Here is a 12,429-nt window from a genome sequence, read left to right on the forward strand (position 1 = left end):
TGTAAAACCTGACAACTACTATAAAGCATTTGGCCTAAAATACTTTTATTTTTTTTTAAATTGGCACATGACCTGAAATAACTTTGTTACGAAATTATACAACACTCAAAACCAACAGAAATGATAATACGATTTTTTTATTTAAACTTTAATAACAACAACAACTATTATTATTATTATTATTATTATTATTATTATTATTATTATTATTATTATTATTATTATTATTATTATGTGGGTACACAATGTGGGTATTATCATAGTTATGCTATTATTCATAAATAGTGCAGCAATTATTTTATTCCAATTTGGTAAAAATCGAAGACAATTATAAAAAGGTATAAAAAGTTTACTAGTTTTATACTGAAAAAATAAAATAATACTAATTTCCTCAACATAGCAAAGCATCATGTTTCAGCACCACAGGGATATTTTTAAAGCTTTTAAACAAAAGTTATAAACCTTTTAAACTCTACAGTGCTCTGACTGTATCTCCAGCATCAGCTCACCAACCAAATAACTAAAATAGCAGTAATTCTAGCATCTTTACTACCTTAAACCTGTTCACTATACAAACAGTAAAAATACAAATACGTTTTTATTTCAAGCAGAACATGTACATTTTTTGTAATGCAGTTCACATTTAAAACTAATCTCAAAGTGCTATATAGCAGAAGCATTACTATAAAACCTGACAACTACTATAAAGCATTTATAAAAAACGTTTTTAGTGGGATGGGTATATGGGGCATATCAAATAGACTATTACATACATATATACAAAATATGAACATACTCCCAAAAAAAAAATATTATCTTTCTTATTACAGTAAGTACAAAAAACATCCTTGCAATAATTCACACAAAGACTTTTTTTAATTGGCACAGAACGTGGAATAACCTGTTTACGAACTTATACAACACTCAAAATCAACAAAAATTATAATCAGATATTTTTTATTTAAACTTTCATAATAATAATAATAATAATAATAATAATAATAATAATAATACTTTTTAATTAAACGGTGCAGTGCAATAATTTTATTTTATATGTGGTGTAATTGCATTTATTATTTTATTTATTATTATTGCTGTTCTATTATTGCAATAATTTGTGTGGTATATGTGTGTGGTATATTTAAGCAGTAAAACATTTTAGCATTTTGACATTATTTCAATTTGTTTGTCATTATTTGCATACTAATAATAATAACAACAAAAACATCAATTATTATTATTATTATTATTATTATTATTATTATTATTATTATTATTATTATTATTATTATTGTTATTATTATTATTATTATTATTGGTAGTAGTAGTATAATAAATATTTCCGTGACTTTTATTCTAGTAAAGTATATCTGATGTTGGTGTTGAAAGTAAACAGTGCAGAGTTCTATGGTCACCATGGCAGCGCTATTAAAACAGCTGTGTTTCTGTGTTCAGTCAGACCAGTGCTTTACTGAACTGGAGATCCCACTGTGCTTTACTGCTCTCGAACTACAGCTCTACAGCTCACCTCTACACCTTCACCAGTGGCTCTACTATGAGTCACTGGTGATCTACACAACACCGTGAGTATTAATACACTTTTTATATTATTTATATTAATTTATTTATTAATAAGAGGATCAAACCAAAGTGTAAACAAACGTTAGCTACAGGCTAATCACAGGCTAATAAAACACTAGCTAAATAAACTACTGTATTAAGCAGGAAAACTAATTTCTTCTCATTAGTATTATTATTATTATTATTATTATTAATATTATTATTAATATTATTATTATTATTATTATTATTATTAATATTATTATTATTATTATTGTTGTTGTTGTTGTCGTTGTTGATGATTATGTTGTTGTTTTATTTCTTATGATTTATGGATATTTATATTTAAGTAACTTAAGTGTACATAATTTGTGTGAACAAATGTTAGATTGAAGTGATATTTTAATCTGATCAGGTGAAAAATGTTCATGTTTTAATTAGATTAGGGTAGTAAATGAAGGTTTATTTAGCGCAGAATCACCACCAGCCTGAGGGGGGATTTTTAACTGCTGAGGTAAACTGGAGCATTTATATATTTATTTATATAAGTTATTTGAATAATATATGACAGTTTGTTATGATATAAAATAGCTAACCTCATCACCATAGCAACTATATCCGCGCTAAATACCCCCAGCTACCCTCACCATCTCCAAAATTTCTCATAAACTACATCTACTACTAACTTTACTGGGATTTAACCTCTAAATCAGACTTATTAATGAGAACTGTTAAAAATGTTCTATATCCCCCATTTAGCTTATATTACAATGTTTCACTCTCTCTGTATTACTTTCAATTATACAACTTGTTTTCCTGTTAAAGTGCTTTTGAGAATGATATATGTAAATGATCTCTGTTCTGATTGGCTGCTCAGTATTCTGCTCATTCTTCTTATAACTTGAGTGGGTGGGGAACAGACAGACTGTGAGTAAATATTGTGTCTGTCACATTTTCTCTCTCTTTCTGCAAAGTTAGAATGAATGTAGAAATAGAATAAAAATGTGTAAATAATTAATTAATAATTTCTGATAGGAAACTGTACTTTTATCTTCACAGGTTCCATTTTAACTGACCTTCATCCAGATACAATTCCAGTTCATCCAGACCAACAACAACAACAGGTTCTTACACTTTTACACCACACACTTTCACACTACACACTTTCTACACCACACACTTTCTACACCACACACTTTCTACACCACACACTTTCTACACTACACACTTTCCACACCACACACTTTCTACACCACACACTTTCTACACTACACACTTTCCACACCACACACTTTCACACTACACACTTTCTACACCACACACCTTCCACACCACACACTTTCTACACCACACACTTTCTACACTACACACTTTCCACACCACACACTTTCACACTACACACTTTCTACACCACACACTTTTCACACCAGACACTTTCCACACCACACACTTTTTACACCACACACTTTCCACACCACACACTTCCTACACCACACACTTTCTACACCCCACACCTTCTACACCACACTTTTTACACTGCACACTTTTACCAAACCCACATCTACACCAGCAAGATCTTCATTATCATCATCAACATGGCCAGCTCATCGGTTCAGCATCTCATACATGGAGAAGAGGAGAAGAAGAACCAGGGAATGAAGAGGAGCAGGTCCCAGCTGACACCTGACCATCCTGCAGCTCCTGATGTTTCACTAGCGAAGAGGAGGAAGATACAGAGCTCCACCACTGTCCCTCTTACGCACTGGATGGTCGTCAGGAACACCTTTTGTTCTCGGCTGCTGAGGTTGGTAGGAGAGTTCTTGTGCCGCCGCTGTCGACTCCTTACGGGTCTTCGTCCCACCGTTCCACCGTTTTGGATTCAGAACGTGGACGTGGCGCTGACCGTGCTCGGAGGTCAGGAGCAGCCCTTCATCTGCTCAGGCACCGTGGCCTTTCTGTTCATGGTGTTGCGTGACACCGTCTCGGCGGACGTGGCCAGCGTGGAGGAGCTGCGGGCGGTGCTCCTCTCCTGCTTGTATGTATCGTATGCATACATCGGTCATGAGATCTCCTACCCAGCACTGCCTTTCATCATGAAGACCGACAGGCAGACATTTTGGAAGCGCACCCTGGACATCACCAAGCGCATGAGCCGGAAGATGCTCCAGATCAACATCTCGCCACATGTCTTCGCCAAGGTCATTTCTGACCTGAAGAAACAGACGGACCATTAATTTATATTTTACATTTAAATAACATTAGAAAACACTTTTTATTATTAAATAAGAATTATTATTACTGCTAAGAATAAAACAACCAATGTAACATAGTAAAAGGCAAGAAAACTAAACAAACTAAACTAAAATAAGAACAAAACGAGTAGGTTACACTATCAAATATTACTAAAATAGTAAGAGCAAATTATAATAATTATTATGAGTAGTTTAGAGTCAAATTTGCAGGACACTTGCACAGAACCGGACCAGGCTTGGGACATAAGAAAGACGTGGAAGAACTGGTAGGTATGCAGGGCAGGAAACTTCCAGACACATTCAGCTGATCAGTGAAGTGTCGTTAGCGACAGTTCATAAAGCTGCAGTGTCTGGCTGCATGTGTTTTGGAGGCGGCACATGCTAGCCTTCACTGCTCCAGCTTGGTAGCAGCGTATGTGATGGAGAGGAACTGCTGATGCAGGAAAGGAGGATTTGTGAAGGACAGACACATGGAATAGGAAGAAGACAGTGACGGAGAATGAGGACGAATAACACAGGGAGGGACCGAGATCAGGACAGGAACATGAACACGGATAGAAACGAGGACAATGATGAGACTGGAGACAGACTGAAGACTAGAAGTGGACCTGAGGACGAGATGTGAGCTAGAAATAGGTGAATCAGGTTTTTACAGGAGACTGGAAAGAGTAACTGGACGGTGGACTGAAGACTGGACACAGCAGATAAAAAATTACTTTATATTTATTTATTAATTCTATATTTAGTTTAGTGATCTGTTTTGCTATCCGGTGTCGACCAGAGGAGGACTGGTTCCCCTTTTAAGTCTTGGTTCCTCTCAAGGTTTCTCCCTCTTGATCTGAGGGAGTTTTTCCTTGCTACTGTCGCCACTGGCTTGCTCAAAAGGGGCTCGGACCCGGATTTAGCTATTTAGGTTTATTTTATATTAAACTGAATATTAGACTTGGTCAGTGTGAACACTGCCAATTAAAACTTTGAGTAATTATTAACATTGGCTAGTACAATTTAATATCTATGTTACAATTTAATTTTATACTTCAAAGCAGAAGGGCAGAGCACTTTTATGACCAATATGGTTGACTATTCTTCATTGTTGTTTTCATAAACTCAAATAATTAATCATACATAATATTTATATTCTAGCACTCAGGCAAAAATACTTATAGTTAGTGCATTTGTCACCCAGTCTCAAAAGGGAATTTAAGCATTTTCTCTAATTAGAAACAAAGATGTATCTGTTTCTTATTAATTCATAAACTAGTATTAACCAGTAAATCTCTGAACAATTAACAAAGATATAAATAAAATTTTACTGCCCTATTAAAAAAAACAAATAAAAAATCCCTATAATAGACAGATATATTTAATTGTACAAGATTCACAAAACCAATACAGAAAATAAAAAGTAGATTTATTATAAGCTTATTAGGTTTATTAGGGACTTCCCCTCAAACAACCACAAAAATATATATTATAAAGACCAATAAATACAGAATTAATATTTAACCTAACATAAGTAAATAAGGAGGCAGGTAAAAATGTAACGCATCTCCTTCTTCATCATAAGGTTCTGAGGATCACAGCTGTTTTAGGGTTTGATTTATCATCAGCAGATCCACAGTTCAGAACCAGTGATACTACAGTGATCCACGTCCTGGGGAATAAGATCTCACTGTGTGGAAAGGATGTTCCTCTCTCTCTTACTTTCAGGAACACAGGAGTAAATGGGAACGACAGCAGCAGAGTTCTCCTCGTGGCAGCTGAAGTGAAGTTTCTCTGCTGTTTCTCTAAACCTGCCTGTCCTAAAGAGAATGAAGTTATGAAGCTATGAAATGTTTTACCTCTGAAAATCTTAATAAAGTTTAAAATCAGTTAAAACCTAAACTGCTTTGAGTGGCCTCTGTTTATTTATTATATAACTACATACACAGACATTTAACCAGTGTAATTGTTCACTGTGATTATCTCAACAGTTTCATAAAAATGTGAAAGAATTAAATCTGGGCTCAGATTTTACCCTAATATGCTGGGAATGACCCATCCTTAGGGCTCCTGATAGTTGAAGAATAATATAAAAGAAATATGATAACATATGCTGAGAAACAGATGGACTACAGTCTGCAATTCTATAATAATATTAGTAATAATAATAATAGTAATAGTAGTAGTAATAATAATAATAATAATAATAATAATAATAATAATAATCTATATGGTTAGTGGAGCTGATAAGATGGATATTGTGTTTAGAAACATGGTGGTGGTCACAATATTCTGACTGGGCTGTGTATAATATACATAATATAATATGATTATAGTATGCTATGTAAACATATCATCTCTGTATCCCTTGTCAGCTGCTGCACTCCCAACTGGTTTTGGTTCATCTAATAAGAGCAGCATGTTGGGTGTGTTAGTTAAGTGATGCCCTGCTGAAGGACTTACTAAACAGTAAATTGACAGGATGTCAAGGAAGAACAGAACATTCCTTAAACAAGACGTTATTTCCCAGAACGCACTGAAACTCCAAGAACATGACAAGATAACTATGAGTTAATCTGCAGTACATTTAAGAAAACGGATTCCCCATGTGTTATTTAGGACTCAGAGCTGTCATAGGGCTTTTGTTAGGATTTGCTGGCCTCTAGTGGCATCCATGGCCTTAATATTTACTGAGCTGGCTCATCAGAATACTAGGATATTATTATAATTTATTATAATATAAATACATATTTATTAATATTAGACCACAGACTACACAGAAATCATAAAATTTCTCATCTTAATCAGTTTTTATTTCCTGTCATGCATGCGTTCACCCTACGCATGCAACTACTGTTGACTGTCCATTTGGCAGTCCACTGAAAATAAAACAGCGAGATATTTGTGATGTCAAAGTTTAGTTAAAACTGTTATGCCAATTATATATATTGTATTTTTTCTATCGTATTATAAAGGTGCACTATTAACAAATGTGTATTTTCTGGTCTATTTTCATACATAAGGCTCACTGAATTATAAGGCATAGACACTATAAGGAACTTCTAATTCAGAAGGTCTCGCCGCTGGGTGCTAACTAAGTTAGGTAAAGCTAATCTAAGTAAACAAAACTAATAAAAAATTACTTTCTTTTAAAGTTAAACGACTGCTGGATGTTAGTCTACACAGATTTCTCTCCTAAAAACTGTTTGGGTGAGTAAAGCGCTTCCGTTTATTCACAGAACTAGATTTAGTAGAGGAAGCCTAGATCCAGCACTAAGGATGGAGCGTTAGCATTAGCGGCTAACCGCTGAGGAACCCTGAGTGTTCCGGTAAACCAGGGCGATATTAGCTAGCGGCTTGTCCCACATAGTTTGTTTTAACACAGTAAACACTCAGGTTACAATTAATACTCCATTAATACTCACCTCAGAACAACAAAAGAGCTAGCACAGTTAGTGGTTGATACTAAGCTGCTCTAGCACTGCTTGTAGGGGTTAGCAACAGGGTACGGTGAAATAGCGGTTAGTGGCTAATGCTAATGCTATTCCAGCCTCGCTACTGGAAAATTAACATGAAACTCCTGTGTAATGCTGTACTTCCTCAGAGTGGCCTTATTGCTCCTTACAACCTGACTGGTAAAAGTCATACATAAGGCGCACTAATGTTTTGATTTTTGGGAAAATTAAAGGATTTTAGGTGTGTCTTATAGTGCGAAAAATAGTGAACTTCCAGGGCTTTTAAGGAATCAAATGAAGTTAAAACTATTGGAAGCACTGTGGAATGTAAAAAATGTACAAAAAGTACTCAAATCTATATATAATAATATAAAATTTAAACAATGTATTGATACACAGTGTTTATATGCAATTTGAATAACTATACTGTGGACACAAAAAGTATGTTATATTGATATCGATCAAGTTGTTTCTGAGGTAAAGATAAATAAATGAAATCATGTTACGATGTTGATTTGAGATGATTTTGAGATGATTTTGAGTTTTTGCTGCATATCAATTTGAAAATGCAATAAAAAGACAAGAATTTGATAAATTCAAAATTGTTAATACTAAAAAAAATAAAAAAATAAATCAGTTCTACACTGATTATGTATCTTTAAGCACGGGCTAAGCTTCCATGTTTTTTGCTTAAAGTTTCAGTGAGAGGACAAAACAGAATGTTACATAATCTGGGAGGTCTATGACGACAGACTACTGCCTAAGTACAGCCAGAGTCCCTCATGAATAAAGGCAGGCAGGCTTATCACGCAAACTTAACCTCTTCTGGAACTGAATCTGCACTGTTCCTAAATCCTTCAAAATATAATATCTGCATTCTTTCCTTAATAATCAGTTTTAGATTCCTTTGAGTGTTAAATACCTCAGGCTGTACCAATAGTAACGTTGTTTTTATACAATCAATTATATAATCATAATCTGATGTCTGAAGTTATCTGATAATTAAAGTGATTATGTAAACATAATACTCAGATTTCTTCGATTAAATTAAGGCCTAAAAAGTATTTAAAGATCTGATAGCTGAAGAGTTGTATTTTAGCTCAGTAACAATGTATCAGTATAGGTTTAAAATCCTTCATTTTAATTATTTCCGTCTACAAATATAACAACCAATGCAAAAAAAATCTGCATATTTGCAGTAATATAGAGAAAATTATATGAAGAGCATTATTGCATTCTGACAGGAATCATATAAAACATGAAAATACATATTTGCACTCATTGGAACTGTGGGCCAGTGCCAGTTTTCAATATTTTCTTCAATTGTTTTCAATATTTATAAGATCAGACCATGAAGTAACATGGGTGCTTTTTATATAATTAAATAGCTCCCAGTAGAACATGTTTTTCATATTTTTATATTCTTAAAGCCTTGTTTTGACAATGACTAGTATGGTTTCACTATAAACTGATTTGTTAAAAGTGTTTTTTTTTGTTTATTATGTGTATAATTAATTACATTCACATTATTTTAATCTCTAATGGTGCCTGTAAAATCGTATGGTCTTCTTTAAAGCACGTTAGCAACTAGTAAAAGCTAGAAAAACTAAATTACAGCTTCCACCCCGCGGGGTTAGTTTTTACACACTGTTACAACTAAACTACCTGCATTAAACAATGAGAGAGGTCCATCCCTCCATTCTGAAATGGGTTGATAGAATTTTTCTTTTAAACCTTTTCAATTCAAGCAGAACACATAACTGTTTTATTCTGATTGCCAAAGTCTAAATCCATTGAGGAGGTATATTGAGGTATAATTAAAACAATTGTTTGCTGACTGTACAAGTTTAAATTTCTGTTAAATCTAAACATCTGTATATATTTATTAAGTTATTTCCTCAGTTTGAGTCCTTGTCCTTGCTTTTAAAATCTCTGTCAGCCTAAATAACACATTTAAAAAGCCTGTAGGACAATATTGCGGTTCTGAACGTTTCAGATCAATGTCCTTCTTGACAAGTCCCCAGCAACCCAGTTTTACCTTCTGAGTTTTTCATTTTATTTTAAAGGAACAATCAGTAATGCTACAAGATCACTAGATAGAAGGCTCACGTGGGTTGCCACACAGTGGCAAGCAATAACAAGTCTTATTCTGTAGCTGATGAGTAAATATATATTTGTTTTCAATGTCCGAAATGCCCATCTATACGACGCTTGTGGTGTTGGTAAATGACCAAACTATGGTTAGCAACCTTACTGAAGCTCAGTGATTACCTGTTCAGCAAAGAAATTGCCAGCTCGCCCATTTCCATGACTGCAGCACACTGTTTGCATGCTATTATTTATACTTGGCAGCTCTGAGTGTGGAAATGGGACTGATGGGGCTTGGAGACACACTGGCTGAAAACCCACACTGATTTCTGTGATGCACCAAACAGTTCAAAGAAAAAAAACTCACAAACATTAAACTTAGCACATTTCCTTAATATCTGATAACACAACCTGATCATATTATAAGTTACTAAAGAAAATCTAATCCTTAACGGTTCTTTAACACAAGACTGCAAAATAACAAAATGTTAAAATATTAGACAATTGACAGCAGGAAGTCTGTGGATATCAGTGAGCAAACTTACTCAAATGCATCAAAAACTCTTCAGTAGTGCCTACCACCCACCTCAATCCACATCAGTTACCACATCCCCTAATAGCAGGCAAATAACAAAAAACCTTTTAGGCCAAAGAGTCAACATTCACTAAAGGCTGTCTACCCACCGCAATTCTGCCATGAATGAATGGAAGATCTGTGGGTGGAGCATAGATACAGCAATTATAGTTACATAGCAAAGCATCAGAAATGCCTCAAAACCACAAACATTTAAAGAGACATTATTAAGACTGTTTTGATACGGATCATACCACTGCTGTCTGTCACCTGATACACCTACGTCTCGAACCCTCTTTAAACACTAAGCAGTGTTTCTATGCATGTTTATCCGTGCAGAAAGGACCCTCCGCAGCGGAATGCTCTGGAGGTTGTGACAGGCGGCAGCTTGAATTCTGTGTTTCTGTTCAGTGTTTTATTAGTCAGTTACTGTGTGTCCTGGAATAAATTATATGTTAGCTGTTAGAATCTTGATCACCATCCCAGATATACAGTGCAGTTAAAAAAGTATTTGCCCCTTACAGATTCTTGTTGAAGCATACTTGGGTTCTGCAGCAGGACATTGATCTAAAGCACACAAACAAATTCACCTCTGAATGGCTTAAAAAAATTGAAAGTTTTGGAGTGGCCCAGGGGCATTGCCTGGGTATGTAAAGACCGTGGCTCAACCCAGTTCATTTTATAAATATATTTTAGAGCAGAGACCAAGGTTAAGAAACTCATTTAAACTAAGCAAACTAAGCAAAGTACTAAATTCTGTCTATCTACAAATCCACTTCTAGCTAACTGGTTAGCTAAATTAATTTTCGTTAATTATAGCTCACAGTAAGTCCTGCAATCCTAAATTAATAAAAACAATTTGAAAATAAAATAGTTATTGCCTGATCAGGTACATCAGGGCAAGTTAAACATATATAGTTTTTTTCCTCAAACTTTGACTATTTATTTAAGCTAGCTAATTCTAAAGTTAGCTAACTGACTGTCACAGGCTGTAATTTATTCATCACAGAGTGGGTTTGATCTGTGTGTTTTGATTCAAAGACGAGAAACTCTCATCACAGTTTACATGTGAAAAACCCCTATATATCCATATATGTTTTAATATCAGCGCTACAACCCACTGCAAGAGCTCAAAAACCCTCCCCAGCGAGCTGATTGGCTGTTTCTTCTGAAACTTGAACTTGAACTGGCTTCGTGATTAGCGTTAAGAGATTTTCTATTCAAACACGGACAGTGTCCTGTCTCCTCATTAATAGTAAATTATCCTTTAAAAAATGCTTTTCAGATTTACTCAGGATATATTTGGCAATATATTTGTTTATATAAGTTTTTTTGGAAATATAAAAAATGTAAGCATGCTAAAATATCTGTAAGGGGCAATTACTTTTTCATGGCACAGTATTTTATATTATGTTTTATACTGCAGACATGAAGTAAAAAACATATGAGACATTATTTTGTTGATTTTTTTTGTAAAGTTATTTCAACTTTATAGATATTTAAAAAATAGATTCACATTCATTCTCAATACAAACATTAAATTCTTAGAAGACATTTGCACATGAAGAAATCTGTACATACAAACATAAATACAGTATATTGTATAAATAGAGGTATTTTAAATTGTGGATTTATATTTGGAAATTCAACAAGTACAGAAAAAGGTTTGTAAATCCTCATTTATGCCTGGCCTACAATACAGGATTAAAAAAATCATAAACAATGCTAAAAATGTGGGAGACCAAATACATAATAACATTTTTTTTGCAATATTTCTGTTCTTCTCTTGATTTTTGTCCCATCCAACAGCTCTGAACCTCAAACCCCCATAGCAGTTTCTTGCGAACTGCTATATCAGACGGAACAGGCCAAGAGGAAGAAAACTTTGTGAGCAACTTGTATATTTCTGATTTAAAAAGTAGGGATGCAGCTACTAATATTCAGCCAAAAAACACTTTGGTAATCTGCCAAATAAGCAAAAACAAAGCTATAATCTATACCAAACAACTGATTTTAAGTCATGTTGCCGTGTTTTCTCCAACAGGGCAGGGAGTGTGGAAGAGAGCCGGCAGGGAGCCATCAAGAAGAACTGACAAACGGTAAGTTTAAGTTCATTTTTTACTCTATACTCTGCTCACATAAATCAATAAATAAATTTCACTCGTGATTTGAGTAGCACCACTGAGCTACATTTATGATTAGAATAGCATTGCTGAGGCAAACTAAGAAGTAAAACTGCACTACTGAGGTAGCTTGATAGCTAAATTAATTTCTGATATTCATGATAAGAGATGTACTGCTGAGGTAAATGTATTGTGCTGGCGGGATATTAAAAATGTTCAGTGCTCAATAAATATTTTCAAAGAGTAGTTTTGTAATTGCTTTGTAATAAATACATTTAAGCTATTTTATTTATTCAATGGCAAAAAATGTTAATGATAACCTGCAAAAAAACAGTCTGTGTTATGTATTCAACCTTCTGCAAGTTTTGTTTTTTGCTATTTATTTGGGAAGTAAG

At 34.2% G+C, this 12,429-nt stretch overlaps 2 protein-coding genes across 2 annotated transcripts in view; both read left to right on the forward strand.

Moving 5' to 3' along the window:
* The first annotated feature begins 2,619 nt into the window (after positions 1 to 2,619).
* Positions 2,620 to 12,429, forward strand: part of LOC125786735 (cyclin-dependent kinase 5 activator 1-like) — an 832,135-nt gene continuing 822,325 nt past the window's right edge. The window contains exon 1 of the mRNA XM_049470195.1: positions 2,620 to 2,684. The gene's annotated coding sequence lies outside the window, so the exon portion shown is untranslated. The remainder of the gene's footprint in view (positions 2,685 to 12,429) is intronic.
* LOC125786736 (cyclin-dependent kinase 5 activator 1-like) lies at positions 2,995 to 5,696 on the forward strand. The gene has a single exon (XM_049470196.1). The coding sequence runs from the start codon at positions 3,156 to 3,158 to the stop codon at positions 3,792 to 3,794; it is 639 nt and encodes a 212-aa protein (XP_049326153.1). The 5' UTR covers positions 2,995 to 3,155; the 3' UTR covers positions 3,795 to 5,696.

The sequence above is a fragment of the Astyanax mexicanus genome, chromosome 22 (assembly GCF_023375975.1).
Source record: "Astyanax mexicanus isolate ESR-SI-001 chromosome 22, AstMex3_surface, whole genome shotgun sequence".
NCBI classification, from domain to species: domain Eukaryota; kingdom Metazoa; phylum Chordata; class Actinopteri; order Characiformes; family Acestrorhamphidae; genus Astyanax; species Astyanax mexicanus.